This window comes from Pempheris klunzingeri, chromosome 4 (genome assembly GCF_042242105.1).
Source record: "Pempheris klunzingeri isolate RE-2024b chromosome 4, fPemKlu1.hap1, whole genome shotgun sequence".
Lineage (NCBI taxonomy): Eukaryota > Metazoa > Chordata > Actinopteri > Acropomatiformes > Pempheridae > Pempheris > Pempheris klunzingeri.
Genome location: NC_092015.1, coordinates 25,660,811 through 25,678,109, shown reverse-complemented (window position 1 = coordinate 25,678,109; position 17,299 = coordinate 25,660,811). Strand labels below are relative to the sequence as shown.

The following is a 17,299-nucleotide window of genomic DNA, read 5'->3' as shown; positions in this document are numbered from 1 at the left end:
TCCGCCAGTGATTAAGACCTAATGCCTGATCTGTACAGCACTCTCACCGACAGGCCCTCTGCTTTCATTTAGCTACGCTGTGACTACATTACCGCACAAAGCACACACTGGCATACAGCACAACGTCAGCTGTAAACTGTTCGTGGAACATATGTGGATCAACAATGGCCATGAAGAATACTTGATTCTGAGTGGTCAGATTGCTATGACATTTTCTACAGACGTTGATGATCCCAAGAGGATGAATACTAATGACTTCCATAATCCCCTGGATTCCTCTAGTGCCACCATGCGGTTGACATTTGAGGTTTTGAGTGAAGTAACCCAACAATTTGGATTGTCTTTTAATTCATTTCTATCAATTTTGATGTTTGATTTAGACATTCTTAGGCCCTAGTGGATGACCTGATCCCATAACTTCCTCCAGCACCATCATCAGGTCAAAGTTTCCCCAATATTCTAGTTTATGATCAAATATTTGCAAAACTAATAATTCAGATCTGCTTTGTCTGATGTTAGCGTGCCTTGCTAAACTAAGTAGTGGTAGCATGGTAAACATTACACCTGTTTAACATTGGTATGTTAGCACATTGTCACTGGGTGACATTAGCATTTGGCTCAAAGCACTGATGTGCAGCTAGGATGGCTACAGACTCTTAGTCTATACCATTGATCAGTGTGGCTTATGTCTTTTTTAGCTGGATTTGTAGTCATGTGTTAGTGGTATACTGTGTAGCAGTAACATTTAGCAGTAAGTTTGTTGGGTCCATAGCAAAGTCTGCACCATAGCTGACTTACTTGTCCTGTAAAAACGTAACTGTGTGTCAGGGCTCCATGTGGAGACTGGAGGAACTGCTTGTGCTCCGTCTGACAAGTTTCTGCTGCTGGTGGAGATTGATGAGAGTGAAGACAACTAAAAGATGGTCTATGCAGTAGAAAGGGACAAATATTTTTTTAATTGATGCTACATGACCAGAGAAAACAGAGAAAATTAGCCTTGGTATTCCCTTTTGCTTAAAAGGTTGAAAACCTACAACAACCAGAATGCACTGTGCCGTCATCCTGCCTGGCTAGAGGTGCTTGACTATCGGCTGTGGCAGCCTCCTCCTCCACTGTATGTTGTAATTCCTCCGCACTGTGCTCTGATCGTTAAAAAAGTAGCCCTGAATGTCTGATTCCAGCATCAAACTATTAAAATAATGTTCTTGTAGTTCAAACAACAGACTTAGAGCTGGCAAAAGGAGATCTGGGTGCAGCCAACATGGAGGAAAGTTAAACATTGATCATTTGCATATACTACCCACATTGTGATGATACAAAGCTGGCTGAAAAAAGTCCCCCCACGGGAAGTTGAAGAAAGTCTGAGTTTTTATAATGCACAGCTTCAGTGCAAACACTGCTGCTCTTTATCTCAGTGAATGAGTGAACACTGATTGCACAGAAGTAGTCTCCTATTCAGTCATGAGGTGAAACTCAAGTTATCTGGACGTGACTGTAGTTATAGGTCCCACCACTATTTTACATCTCATGCATGAAAGAATGCAAACACACTTACTGGCTTACACTTACTTACAGCCTGACTATGAGCAATACACCAGTTTGATATTGTGATGGTGCTATCAGCAGGGGGAACTCAGAAAACTGTAAAAACCCCTTAAGTCAAGTTTGAATCCAGCTTTACACCAAGAGATTGCTGTCATTAAACTTTCCTCAAAGATGCCTCAAGTAAAATGTTGCTCATCCCTCCCACACATACAATAGAGGAATGCTGTAGTTTTACCATTATCATATAGATGACTTCCATGCATGCAGCTGCACTTGTGAGCAAACACCCTCACACACACATGCGGATATGAACTCACATCTGTCCAAGTGTGACGATACAAACAAAACAGTCTGCAGCATCCAGGTGGCAACAACATCAAGCAAACCAGCTCATCAAGCAGAGCAGCCACACCTGTAACACATGTTGATGTAGCTGATGGTACTGCTGATCAAGGACACCACCTGAGTCTCTCATTCAGTTATTTACCCTCCCTTCCTCCACCTCCTGCCTTCCTTCCCCTTTTTCCCATCAATTAAATTCACTTCACAAGTGCTTTGTTGGCGGGACCTCAGGGTGCTGTTGCCAAGGCGCTTTTGATTTAATATCTGTCATGCGTAGGGAAAATTAAAAAAAACTGGGGAAAATAACAACAACATGTCTGGAGTTCCACACAGAGCCTCACAGTAGGAGAGGGGGGCGTTTGTCCCTGCAGGGCAGATGAGATGTGTGCGCCCAGTGGGGGCATGAGGACACACCACCGCTCCATCGTCTGGGGGGAGAAGACACAGCTTGAATACATAAATGAACGATCCATTTTCTCTTCTCCCGCTCGACATTTTTCTCACCCCTGTGCTGCCTCTCCGCTGTGAGTCACTCTGGATCGGAGGGAGCTGTTGTTAAACTGTTGGGCCCTCTCAACTCCTCACCGCTCGCTCTCCATCACTGTCTCTCTTTTGTTTGCTCTCTAACTTTTCTGACTCTGGAGAGACTCCGAGGGCAGATGGAAAAACAGAACTTTGGGCCAGATGGTGCAAGATTACAGTTAGACACAGTAGATGTCACTTTAAAGAGAGAACACAGGAACACAGACTGTAACTTTTGACAGTAGAAATAAGACATTCTTCCTCTTACAAATGAAAACATGAATTCAGAAGAAGTAACACAGGGAGTTTACAGCTGCAGGCTCATGCTTAGTGAAGTATCTGTTTTAGTGCCTTGTCTCTACATGTGCTGCTGTTGTGCTATGATTTAGCATTTACCAACATCCTGTGAGGTGACTTGTGGACACAGTGGCCGCCGCTCAGAAAAAGTTACATACATCTCACTTTATATTGCACATTCTTTGGGTTTGCACGGTAGCAGAAGCCTTTTCTGATGTTTTAATCAATCACTGGAGAAAAGGTTTCTATAGGGAGTTATTTGAAGTGTTTTTTCAGTCAACTTACATATTAAATGTTGTGAACACTGACATCAAAATGATCAGTTTATTCCAAGTCGATGACTTACTCTTGATTGGTGCTATTTTCACTGACTGTTATCTGTCTCTCATGTGCGCTTTACAGATATGAATAATTCTCTCTGTAATGTAACTGACCCATCCGTCTTGTTTCCTCCATCCCAGGGTTCTCCATAACTACATGCTGTGGCGCATTGTGGCAGCGCTAAGTGAACACCTGTCCACAGCCTTCCGCAGCACCATCCATGAGTTCTCTCGGGAGATTGACGGCACTGAGCAGCAGCTGGAGCTGGGACGGCTCTGCCTCACTCAGACCAACAAACACTTCGGCATGGCCCTGGGAGCCCTTTTCGTCCAGCAGCACTTCTCCTCACAGAGCAAGGCTAAGGTATGGGTGGGTGTGGGTGGTGGGGGGGGGGGGGGGTTTGTTGGGACAGTGTATAGATAGATGTGTGGATGGATAAAGTCACATGAGCTACAGTTTGTCCTGTTTCAGAAGAGATAAGACTTTGCATCGAATTTCCTTTGCATGTCAAGTTCTACAAATGAGACACGAGCCAGCTGAACCCAGCTGGTACTGAACAATTCAGACAATTCAGTTTTCACTTGAAGGTGGGATCCATTGGCAGAAATGAAATATGACATTCATATTGATGTTTTCCCCAGTTTATAATCACCTATAACTGAGAGTCGGTGAGTTGCCATTAGCTTAGAATGAGCCCTTTATCTTTTCTGCATAGAAATCTTATCATAGGGGGGGGGCTCTTCCACAGAGCCCACCATGTGGCACCGCTATGTTTCGACAATAGCACAGAGCAGACAAACAGGAACTTTCACATTTTCAGCTTGAATTTGGTGGCACACATGCTCCTAGAAGAAGAGGTGTAAGTGGTTGCTGGTGTCAGCTAACCATTATGTGATGTGACGAGTTAAAAATAAACTACTTTTGACAAATGGAGGATCTGTTTTCCAAGCTCATGCAATGCATTGGCTGCATCCTGGTTGTGCGTACACACTAATTGTAAGCAGGTTTTTAGTATGAAGTGTATCCACACAAGGAAATGTAGCTAATGAATGCTCTAATGTGTTTACAGAGCCCTGTGCAGACTGTTACCTTAATCCTGCTACTGCTGGATTTATGACCATTACAGTAACACCCATTCCTGTAACATATGTTCCACTCCTGCCCGCAACTGCACATATAATGATATTCCCCTCCCTCCCTCCCACACAACAATCACTTTGTGTCCTCTCCCGTCCCACAGGGAAAAGCGTTATATCACTGTGTCGTATTAATACAGAGATGCGACCTAATATAGCAAAGTTGTTTTCTGCTGTATTTATACATTTTAATACTGTAAAAAATCCTCCATTATACCCAAACAAAAAAAAACAAATTGACTGCTTGGCAACAATCTTCACTTTTGTGAAAATAAACTGGAACACCACAGTCTGAGTTTGATTGATGCTTCGTTTGATTTCACTTGATTGATCAGTGAAGGCATCATTTCCTGTCCGTACACAACAGTCAGTATAAACTGTAGATGTTTCTGGGATCTAACGTCAAGAATAGTTCACTATGAAAATCAGCATACGGTACATATTGTATGCAGTTAGTTTGTATTATGAAAGAAGGATACAGCATCTGTCTCTTTCCCTCTTCCCATCTGCCTGCATCACATGACATGTGTGGATGTTGATGACTCAGAGACAGAAAGAAACATCAAATAAATTAGCCTCATGTTTTACTTAACATAACAGCCCAAACCCTGCCCAGTGCTTTGTTACACTGTGTTTTTATCTGCAAATAAACTGGCTTCCTGAGCAGTTTTTTCACAACCACTGTTGCAGATGCATAATGATACACAATCACATTATACCTTAGGCTCAGATTTGCACAAAGGAGAAAAGACTACAACCAGACTGTAGTGAACAGATAATTGAGACATTTCAGATTTTTAAGAGCCTATTTTAAGTAGCAGTTTTGCATGACTTTGAACCATGTGTCAATTTCTAACTGCCAGATCTATCATTATTTCTTTAATGAAGGTGTTTCCATCACTGCTTAGTCTAAAATATATGCAGTAATGTGTAATTAAACTGTGGCTTCTATTGACTGATTAAAAAAATATTTGGACAGCAATCTGTGTGAAACCAACCGACCTTCAAAGGCATCAGAAAGAAAATCCACAAAGCTGACCCCGGTCTCGAATTGAATTTTAATGACTGTACGTGGTACTGAAAACATTTAACAAGATTTTATAATCATCGGAGACATTTATAATCCTGGAAAACAAATATTTCAAATTTCATAACTTCTCTGTAATTTCCATAACTGTGTCAGCACTGAAACTAATCACTTCTTTCTAATGCTTCTTTATTTTTCTGTTCTCTTTTCAAATCTGCCCGACCTTGATGAATACTTTTGAGAACCACTTTGTCAACCTAGATGCGTCAGATACAAATCACTGCTTTGAATTATTGCACACACTTTATATACACTGTTGCCCATAAAGTTGGAATAATTGTTCAATACCCCCAATTTTGTTAAAGCCTGAATACACAGTTTGCAAAGGTTAATTGTGGTTTAAGTTTCACTGTGATATGTTTGGAAGATTTTGATCAATAAAGTTGAGAAGATATACACTTTATTTATCAAGAATAAATCACATTGTCACAATCATTTCATGAGAAGAGGTAAAAAACATTTTATTCCAACTTTATGGGCAACAGTGTATATATGCTATGCAGTACATCATTTGTAAGCATTTGCATAGAAGTCTTGATACCAGTACGTGATTGTTCACAAAAATATGTGCAGATGAATACTGTTGGTCACTTATGCCTCGGTTTGTCCGTTTGTCTAAACAGCTTACTAAGGAACACAAATTCACTTCACAAACCTCCCACCAATTTCAAGGCTAAGTTATAAATTACATGCTGCAGATAACTGAGTTCAAATTTCAACTTTCCACATCCAGTCCGTTTACTTTCCAGGCGTTAAAAGAACTGTCCTCACTTCAGGAGCCAACCAGTGTGAGGGGGGATGAGAGGGATAAAATCAATATCTTGTTGCTGTCTTTTTGCACTCTCTTGAAATGACATTACGCATTTGTTAATCATGATCATGTATCATGACCGCTTAATGTTTGGGTGAAGACAGGGAGAAAGAATTTGGCGCTATTCTTGGTCAAACTCTTTTTGGCAGACTAGACACTGCTGCCTCTTGGTGTTTGACCTGAGTTCTGGTTCATCGTTTTCTTTGGCTGTGCGGGGGCAGTGCAGGGGGTCCAGCTGTGGCGTTTCACATGGCCAGATGATTTTGATTGATTCCTGCACTGGGATCTGGAAATACCATCCAGGCCAATCCCAACTGTCTCTAGTCTCCACCTCTCACTCACTGCTTTATTGTTTCTATTTTGCTCTCTACCAAGGTCGGACTCCCACCTCTACCCTATGGTCTCCTTCTCTTTCACCTTAATCCTCCCCCATATGTATTCTTATAACTGTCTCATGTCCATTCTAGGACATGGGGATATGGTTCCCAATGGGATTTCTAACCTCAGTAGCCCCATGCTCTTTCTTTAAGCCCCCTATCATCTCCCTTTCATCTTCTTCTCATACTCTCACGGTCCACCCTACACGCTTTATCTTACATTGAGCTGATTGTCTTCTTCTCTTACAAACTCTTAAATCTCTGCCAAAGCTCAGGACTATAAAGCATAAAGCAAGTTTGACACTTCTGGATAAGTTCTGGGCGCTAATTACTTTCTATGTGCTGCACCTTAATTGAAATTTAAGTTCCCAAGCCCCTAATGTTCCATTTAAGATTCTAATAAGATACTAAGTGTAAGTTTCATAAATGCCTCAAGCTAGTGGAGCTGTTCTGATTAATAATAGAGAAGAGAGAGTTTCAGAACCAAACCTACACTTTTTTTCTGGATGAAAAGGGTGCAACTAAACTAAACATCATTCAGACTATCAATAGTATTTATCCTGCGAGTGTCTAATGTGGGCAGGATAGAAAGTCTCACGTTGGGTTAATGCATTTACATTTTTTTCCATGTTCACGCTGATCATTTCACATTGCTCGTAGACATCAGTCTGCACAATGTTGGCATGTTCACACAGGTTGGAGACCTCATTATCAACACGAGAGGCACCGGCCTCGATGCCAGTGGCGATGTGTGAAGCCTTGACCTGCTTACCTCAGCATGAACAAGAATTAATGAGTCTCAGGAGCCGAAGCTGAGAGACAGGAGACAGAGCAGGAAAGATGAGCTTTCTTATTATCCTGAATCACCAATGTAGAAGGAGCTGATGCACACAACATGTCCAAGGGGTCTTTTAGTAGTAAAAGTCTTGTTTACAGTGGTTTGAGCGAGCAGCAGTATAATTCTTTAAAGGTTCTGTATATGCCATTAAGAGCATTAATATAGCATTACTTACCCTGACTAACTATTTGCTATGTAAAGATACAATGGAGTAATAGTGACTGGAGCAGCAAATGAAATTTCACTGACTCTGTGCACAGTGAAACCAAGCTGAAAAATGAGTCAGGGCCACTGCTCAGCGATTGATTCAGCTTCCCGGGCTCTCAGATGTTAGGATTCGGGTAGACCCCTGACGACATCAGTACGTTATGGTTCAGACAAATAAAAAGCTAATGGGCAAAAAAAGCACTGTATCCTTTATGACAACTGTGGTCTGCAGCTGCTGCATTTGCAAGTGAACACTATAGTGTGTAAATGTCTAAAATCATGCGGGGTGCATCAATGTGAGACTTTGAGATTTGACGCCAAAGTTGGCAAAATGCAGGATTTGCTAAACTCTGACACTAACAAATCCGTTAGCTCTCATATCCCTTTCTCATTAGCAAAGAACTGTGAAAGTATAGTTTTGTTTCTTTTTCAGAAAAATTCTTGATTCCGCGAGCAGCTTCTCATTTTTAGCTGGTGCTGACCGTTGCTTTTGCTGTTTAAAATAAAAATGTCGCTGATTCCAAGTCATTACATTCCTAGTTTTCTGTGTGCAACAATCATGCAGAAGTGAAAAGAATCAGCTTTGATTGCACTCTAAGGTGGTTCCTAATATTTAATTAGGGCGGAGGTGACTTAGGGGAATTCTTCCCTTTTATGGATTCTGGAAGAAAAACGAGACATTCTCAGTAATTAAAGTTTCATTGGTGGCTCTGTGGCATACTCACATTATAAATTGTATGTTCTCTGCGTCTTTACACTGCAACTGCAAGCTATTTCCCATCACAGAACACAAGTCAAAGCATCCCATTTCAGTCACTTTGACTTTTGTTGGTACTTGCAGCTGGAAAATAGAGCCATGTACCATTCTGTTTGTGAAATGAAATCGGCTGAGCGCTTTGACTCGTGGTTTGTGGTGTGTTTTGGCTGCACATAGGGTCAGTGGTAATTACATATTGGACAGTGGGAATTCACATTACCCACTACTGACATCAACAACTGCAGCAATGGAACTACAAAGGTGGGAGAAAATCCACCATTGTAGGTAGATATGCATCATCAGTTAGTAATGCAAGCACCAGTTTGTTCATGCTTGATCATATACTCTTTAATTACACCTTTATGTTTTGGGATTTGGGCAATTTCAACAAAGGAAAACCCCTGACAACTTCAAATCCTCAGTATTTCTCTGTAACATTAAATATTATTGACTGAATAAGCAACTATCAAAGTTAACAAAAAAAAATTGGTTGTAATTTATCAAGAGTTTGCATAGTAACTTAACTCTAAATACACTTTTTTTGAGTAATTAAACTACATGTACAGTCACTTTATTAAGCCATCCATTGAACACACAAGAAGTGATGTGACAGTGGGGGCAATGGTGGGTGGCATTTTTGAATTTCTGAAGGGGGTGTGCTAAATCTAAATGGGTGTTAAGTTGCTTTTTAAATTAATTATTCCAATTAGATTCTCCACTTGTACATTTCCAAGGGGTATTATTGATTGCAGTGCATTGACAATTGATAGCAGCCTGGCTACTCTTCAAAGCAAGAACCAACCATAACAACAATCCCATAAGAATCCTAGCTGTGATAAAGGCAGAGTAAAACATCCAGCAGTGTTAATAAGCAGAAAGATGCCCACGGCACAAGGTTCACATTTGCTTTACCTTGGTTTTTATCTCGTCCATAGTTTCACATTATGCTCGTTTACTGTGTTTATGTCACAAATCACAGGGGAGGGGGGAGGGGTGTGGAAGAGGCACAGTCTGTCATCAGAGTGAGAGGCGTTAGCTTGCCAACCCCTGGCAACGAGCCAAAAAGTCCATCATTTCCTAATTTTACCCTCCGACAACTCCATCCTCCGCTTTCTAAAACCGGGCACCTCCCAGGCTGCTCATCCCTGGGAGCTGACTGCAGCACAGCCAGATTATTGAGGGAACTCCAAAAGGGAGCTACGCTTGTTTATTAGGCAATGAAGAGGCATCACTTGGCTTTGTTTTCATTCATCAAGTTTTCTATTAAGTCTGAAACTGAATACTTGTACTAAAGAGTAGTGAAGGTACTATAATTCTTTATATACTTTTTTATTTGTATATTAACAGGTGTTCTCGGGCATTCATTTCAGACCCCATCTTTGTGTGGTAATAGGGGATAGCTACCTATAGAGACCAAAGGCGCTATGCTTTTCCTATTTTGGTAACACAATGGCTGCAACACTTCCTTGTGCTGTAAAACAAGCCTTCATTTTCACACCCAGTAGCAGACAGAACTGTATAGTGAAAGCAAGGCTTCTGGGGAACCACTCTAAACGCTGATGGTGTCATTATTTTACAGCCATTGCACTGTGCAATTAACATTGACTTCATAATGATGAGTTACACCAAAAAAAGTTGTCTTCTAACACTTTAAGATTCAAAAACTCAGCTCATCTGCCTCATCAGGACTGTGTGGGTGTGTTTTGTTCATGATTCCTACAACTATCATCAAATTCGGACTGAAATGTTGCCAAGTCCTGATTGGTGCACAGAAGTACATGACATCACATTTTGTTCAGCCCACTTCAAACCAGTGAGAAACAGACAGACAAAAAGACAAACATAGGAATCCTTCATGCAAAAACTCTAAAACTGATCTAATTGAGGCTAAATAAGAGTGTGTGCTTATGTAGTATCCCATAACTCAAAGTAAGCTGACAGAGAGAATATGTTTTTGAACTGTTTTTAAAACTTCTTCTGTGATCCTCCCCCAGGTACAGGAGCTAGTAGAGGACATAAAGCACTCCCTGGACCTTAGGCTACACGAGCTAGACTGGATGGATGAAGCCACCAAGGAGGCTGCCAGAGCAAAGGTTCAGAGCCTCGCTCAGCTTCTGCATCATAAACATGACTCCCTACCAGATCCGATTAGTATTTGAAAAGAATTTAATTATTTCTTTGCAATGCCTTTCTTTCTGGGGGTTTGATTGATTGTTTGGTTAGATGGAAGTGTGTGATAGAAAACATCAAGGGCTTGACATTGAGGAGTGTGGATCGCCTAATCCGGATCTCTCTGTGGTGCTGATTTAGGGTCTGCACTGCAAGATATCCCTTCTAATACTTTTACAATCTGAAGTTATAATCCTTTTAGAGGGCCATGCTGAATATAAAGAGCTTCCCTGTAATCCTATTACATTGAGTTGCTTGATTAGTTGATGCAAGTGTGTGTGTGTGTGTGTGTGTGTGTGTGTGTGTGTGTGTGTGTGTGTCTGTGTCTGTGTCTGTGTTTGGGGAGTGGCAGTGTGCCTAGGTCCAAAAAACCAGTGTGTATGAGTGGTTATTAGTTACTGAAAATGAATGTGGGGTGATGTTGGAGCATTTGTTTCTCCCTCTCTCTCCGTCATTGCATACCACTCTCTTCTTCGTCTTCTCTCCCAGCTGAAGCACATGATGGTGATGACGGGATACCCAGACTTCCTGCTCAAACCTGAGCTCATAGATCAAGAATATGGGGTGAGTCACGAGCTTCCTACTTCACGCTGTGCTGTCCAATCATCCTCACCACACACCCACACCCACACATTATGCAATCAAATTCCTTTTCCCAGCATCCCTTTCATCACTATGCATCCTGGGGGATGGTATTCAGATGGAACCAAAAAAACATCATGCACAGGAGTATATGAACTGAAAACATACTGATGAGACTGTTCAAATAAATAATATACCTTAAAGTAATAATCTGGAAGATTTCCAGTTAAATAAATATCTGTTCATTCATTAGCTGTTGCAACACGAGGGTGACTGAACCTGCGGTCCACTGGTGAAAGCCTCTGCATTTGCAGTATTCTCTGGTATTACGAACTGCATGTTGAGTCAACATTCCTGGGAAAAATCATAAAAGGAACCCATCACCCAGCAGTGGTTGGTCAGCCAGAGACGGTAGGCAGGACTGTTTTCTCTGGTCTCAGCTCAGCTGTGAGTGAACAGTTACTATGGCCAAGCCAACAAAGAAAAGGTCAATGACTACAGACAATGAGACCTCAAAAACAAGTGCAAATCCAAGAAAAGGAAACAAATTTGAATTTCAGATGAAGATAAACAGTCAAAACACAAGCGAGGATGCTCTTTGGATCCAAAAACACACCTGCAGTTATAGATTAGCGCCATAGGTGCTGCTAAAGACATTTAAAAGAAAGACTTTCATTATGCTACGTTAAGCATTTTGATTCAATTAGGAGGCAGGTGTAAAGCAGCAGCTCAGCTGTCAGAATCATGCAGCGTTTGTTGATGGAAAACTAGTTGGGCAGCTGTACAGCATGTCCATGTACTTGCTTAAATGTTGGAGGGAAGGATTTAAGTGTAATCCAGATTTGAAAACTGCACTGAAGTATTCTACTTGTGTACTCAATAATTTTTTTTCATGCTGTTTTACACATGTCAGTGGAAAATATTAGTACTTTTTACTTTCCCAGCTCCAGGTTCATGTTTACATGAATCTATGATCAGCTTATTAAAGAAAAGTTGGCCCCAACTCCATGGCTCAACAACAAGAGAAGTGCAGTATGTGGGTATGGATATGTGTCCATGTGCTCGTACACAACCAAAAAGGGCCACTCAGAAAAACAGATGCTTCATAGTGCTCGTACTGGTCTAAAACTCCACAAGGTACCTTTAAATAAAGGATCACAATACTACATCAGCTAGGATGAGTGAAATTACATTTAATGTGGAGGGAAACTGGCAGCTTGTGAAGGACTTCTCTTGCTTTAATCACAACTTCACTCACAAACAAACAGTATTACCGGTTCTTCTCCTTGAGCTTGCAGACTCAAGAGTGGAAGGAGGTTGTGGTGGCTCTGTTCGTGGCAAGTTTTCCTCCATCTGTTGGCACAGTTTTGAATAATGCGCTGCACAGATGTGTATTTTTGTCACCAACTGACAGAAGCACATCTGGCCCTGTGAGACTAAACAAGCAAAACAAAAAACAAAAACAAGAAAGATGATGTATGTATGTATGGATGGAGATGGTACAATGGCAAGTTACATTCAATTCTTTTGGCAAGTGAACAAAACCAGTATTCAATCTGAGTAAACGACTGCAAGTGCATTTTAATGTTAGCTACTTGCACTACAGCAGGAGGGAATATCCCTCACACATACACAGAGAAGTCGTGCCACAGATTATTTCATAACTAAAACAGCTAATTAGTTGCTGACTTACTTCACACACATCACACATATTGGAAAACACACCTACCCTACTTCTACAGAACCTCTGAAGCTCACTAATTAACATGTTATATTGGTGTTACATGTTTAATCTGAACAAAAGGTGTTTCATGGCAAGCTGTTTCTCCTGTTTCAAGTCTTAATGCTGAGAGAAGCCACCTAACTGCTGGTGGCAGCTTCGTGTCCAGTGTATCACACTTCTCATTTGACGCTCTGCCTAAAATCCCCAAAATTTCAAACTATTCCTTTAATTCATAGCACACAGCACAAGTGTTCCCTCTCATAGTCTCCTCACGTCTGTGGTTTGCAGTTTGATGTGAACGAGAAGACCTATTTCAAGAACATCATCAACAGCATCAAGTTCAACATCAAGCTGTCAGTCAAGAAGATCCATGAAGAAGTGGACAAGACGACGTGAGTGTCAGAGCTCCCAATCTTACACAAGCTACACTAGCCAGCCGTCTCAGCTCGCTGACACGCAGTGCAAAGCAATTAAAGAAGGATGATGTATTTGAAATCCAGCGTGAGCTAATGTAGCTGAGGCGCACACTGGACGCTGCAGTTCCACCGCTCTAATGTGTCTGACATGCTTAACATGTGTCCCTGTGAATCCCTTTTTAGTTTGACATATTTGTTGATGCGCCTCTGAATTAAACCAGCAGATACCAAATCAACATACACAGCTGGAGAAAATCCATTTGATTTACTTATCTGTAGCAGTCAGGCAGCAGCAAAGTGCTGTGGGACATGTGGTTCATTTTTCTAAAATACAGCCCTCTACGCATGAATTTAGTGCCTCTCTGTGATGACAGCACATTACAGTCACATTAGTATTCCGAGGTGCTCAAAACAATCATTAGCCCACACTCAACGCCTGAAGAGTTAAATCACATGATACCCCCCTTTTATCACCAAAAAGTGAACCTTTCATCACTCACTCTCTCTTGTTACTGGGAAATAAAGAAAGAAGGACACATTTCTCATCCTGCTCCCCCCTGTGTTTGTCTCCCCTCCATCTCTCCACAGTCCATGCAGAGCCATCAGTCAGTCACTCCTAGAACAAGGGCATCTCACACTCTCAGAGTTATTTGGGGGGATTTTGTGCCAATCGATTGGTCTGGCTTTAAGTGGATTACCATAAAGGAACTGTCCGCGGTTTCATATGCAGAGAGGAACTTTGGCCGTGGGACCACACGCACCGAATATTTCTCACCAGGGGGTTTAGAAACAGAGCTAGGCAGAGGTGTTTGGCATTCTGTTCAGGATCGGGATGTGCTGCGAGTAGGTAGATTGGTGATTTGAGTGTGTGTGTGTGTGTGAGGGATCCCATCTTTAAAACCCTGTTTGGTTGGCACTGTTTGTCTCCTCAGGTGGCTTCTCCCCCCTCAGGCCCTTAATGCCTACTACCTCCCTAACAAGAACCAAATGGGTGAGTGTGTGACATCTCATTGTACATACTGATATATGTGTTCTGTCTGTCATCTGTCTATACGCTCACACACTTTTGCCATGCTGCACCACAACATGCACCGTGCATTAGTTACAAGCAATTACACCATGTTAGCACCTGCTTTCAACGAGGCAAACAAGACGGACGCCTACCTCCTCATATCATATTCCTTCTCATCGCTCACTTTCTACTTCGATCTCCACCTCACATACTTAATACCCCCCTGGAGGAAAAACAAGCAGTAACACCTTCCTGAGTTTTAACAAATCTAGCCTTGCGATGTCACCCCTCCCCTCGCCTCCCCGGCTTCCCTCCTCTCCTCGTCTTCTCCCAGGATCGGCCTGCTGTCTGTGTCTGCCTGCCTGCCTGCCTGCCTGCCTGCTGGATTTAATCTCTCGCAGAAAAATCAATGGTGTGCTTGCAAGCTGATGCTAGAGGACAGGAGGAGTCAGACAAACACAGTCATCAGAGCCCCTTGGGTCATTTTTTTTAACCCACACATGTCATTTCTCCCACTCAGCCCATCCACTTCAGCTCTCAGCTCGCTAGTTATTTTCATACTGTCTTTTTTAAATCAAATTAACATTCCCCACTTAAGTTGTACCTTCATCTCTTCAGCTTATTCTCTTTCAGGTTCTGTTTGAACATAAAGAGACAAGGACAGTGTTTTATTTAAATGTTGCAGTGGATTTTTCTTCTGTTGCTATGCAGCTTTTTGATACAGAGTCCATTTTTGCCTTGAACTGGCTCTCAGTCACTAAATGACTGATTTCACCAACCCTGATAAGGTTAAATGCTGACTATTCATATGTTCACCAGCATACTGTTAAAGCTGGGGTAGGCAGTTTATTTTTGGTGTCATTGGGCAAAAATCACATAATAATTTATAATTCAAGTGGTCTGAGAAAAAACTAGACTTCTGCAACTCCTCTAAACCGACCCAAAAAAGAAGATGGACTTACCAAGAAGAAAGTCTAAAAGAGAAGCTCACAATAAAAGCAATAAAACACGAGTCAGTATCGCTGAAGCATTTCAGAGATGGAGAGAACCTCGCAATAAAGCGTCTTACTTCATTATCCTGTAGTAATTACATGTGCTGCAGTGATTTGCTAGGTTGTGTATGTAGATTTACCCTGAAAGGAGGCAATGAGTTGCTATGTTAAGTGTTGCTAATGGTTTAAATCCCTAAATCTGAGAAGCTGGATTCAATGCTCTCACTGTGTGCTACGACAAACACATTTGGGCAAACAGAGAGGCTTCCTGCGCTCTGCAGCGCTGCACTATGAGACGTAGGATGGAAGATGGATGTACGTATTTTACATTAACATCCTGGCTAGTGCAGTTTTAAGGCATCTGTGTTTTTCATTTCCTCCTAACTGTCTTTTTCCCTCCAAACTGAGACTGTATCAACGTGCTTTGTCAGACTTTGATTTAAAAAAAATATCCCAGTCATACTAAAACCAGAGTGTGTGATTTTCATATGGATCTGGTCATTTTCACTTCCCTAATGTTGGTTCTTTATCTCTTTTCCAGTCTTTCCCGCAGGCATCCTTCAGCCCACTCTGTACAACCCTGAGTTCCCACAGTAAGTAGCCCTGCTCCTGTCCCTGTCTCTCCCCCTGCTGCCCGCAGGGAGGCAACAACATCGCCACAACCGCAACATCAAAGGTCATTAAAGGCTACGTTAATCTGACAAGCCTCTGCTTCCCCTAAGTCCCAGCACACCTGATTAAACCAATTTAACTACCCACTGAGAGATCAATTACCGAACAAGGTCCTGCTAATGGAACAGGTGTCATTGAGAGGTTTCCTCCCTAAATTTGAGTCCATGGAGTAATTTGATGGTGCATGAAAACAGATAGCCTGCCTGTCTATCTTCCTCATTTATGGCTCTCAAATCAGCTCTTGGTGTTGAGTCACGGCATTATTGGACCAAACTATTCGTAACTATAAATTAGGGATGTATTTAAATCAGAACACAAATTATATCTCCCTCAGTTGTGCAATTTGGGTAGGAGCTCTGTGTATTTTTACTAAGGGCTGACAGATATGGGCTGTTTCATGGTCACTGATACTCTTTGGAATACAGCTACTAATTGGAAATGCAGCATTTTATCATAATACGTAGTGTTTTTTAAAAATCCATCGTCTTTATGCCAAACAAGGACAAACAAGTATTTGATTGCTGTCATGTTGGAAAAGCCTTTGCATTAACATGCATTAACATTTAAATCATTATATTATTAATAAAGCCAAACCAAACTAACTGCAATTAGAACTGAAGCTGAGCTGAAATGTTTTTATACTAGAGTCAGCTCCAAAATAGTCATTTGGAAGCAAATAATTGACATAATTATTTGACTCTTATCAGCAGCTAAATACATAATTTTGATACTTACCAAGTATTTTGCATACTTAATGTTGAAAATTAAATCAAACTGAATTCCAGGCTTGGTTGCTTAGTGTTAGTATCCCAGATATTCAGATCTGAAGTTTACCTCTTGAATTTTTTCAAGTGCATATTTTTACTTGAACTTTAATTCATTTGAACATACTGTAGGTTTTGAATATCGGGTATGCCTACTTCATTTGTGAACATGAAAAGTATGTGTACCTGAAATTAAGTTTTTGAAATTGCACAGCCTGGAACTGACTATTGACAAAGAGGGAATTCTGCAGCATTTAAATGTCAATGATATGTTTTCAGTAGTGACTAAATTTCAAAATCAGGTATTCAGTTGCTGCCAAGATTCAAATCATTATTGCAATTGCTTGCTTCTGTATGTTATTTTGAGCCAAATTAACATGTTAGGTTTAATGAAGAAACCAAACTTCTCAAACACTGAATGCCTTTCAACAGTTTTCAGTACTTAATACAGCACTGTGTGTTACTATGTACACATTCTTTACTCAATCAAGTCAATATAATAAAACATGCTGATCAAAATGTCTAACTAGAATATACTCAGGTGTGACTAATATAATTGTGTCTCATAACCATGATCCAGAAGCGCAGCACACTGACTTACTGATACCTCATGGTGATTAGTACTTTGTTACAGGACACATTTTGACTTGTCGTAGCAGGAAAAGCACAGGTGTTACTAATAACATTAACAATGTCTCTGTTCTATTCAGGAGCCCCAATAAGCTATGA

At 41.2% G+C, this 17,299-nt stretch overlaps 1 protein-coding gene across 1 annotated transcript in view; it reads left to right on the top strand.

The window, feature by feature from the left end:
• Positions 1 to 17,299, top strand: part of LOC139199998 (endothelin-converting enzyme-like 1) — a 38,123-nt gene that overhangs the window by 13,197 nt on the left and 7,627 nt on the right. Inside the window, exons 6-11 of the mRNA XM_070829221.1 lie at positions 3,168 to 3,390; positions 10,235 to 10,333; positions 10,899 to 10,973; positions 13,003 to 13,106; positions 14,063 to 14,121; positions 15,676 to 15,727. Of these exons, the coding sequence (XP_070685322.1) occupies positions 3,168 to 3,390; positions 10,235 to 10,333; positions 10,899 to 10,973; positions 13,003 to 13,106; positions 14,063 to 14,121; positions 15,676 to 15,727 (612 nt within the window). The remainder of the gene's footprint in view (positions 1 to 3,167; positions 3,391 to 10,234; positions 10,334 to 10,898; positions 10,974 to 13,002; positions 13,107 to 14,062; positions 14,122 to 15,675; positions 15,728 to 17,299) is intronic.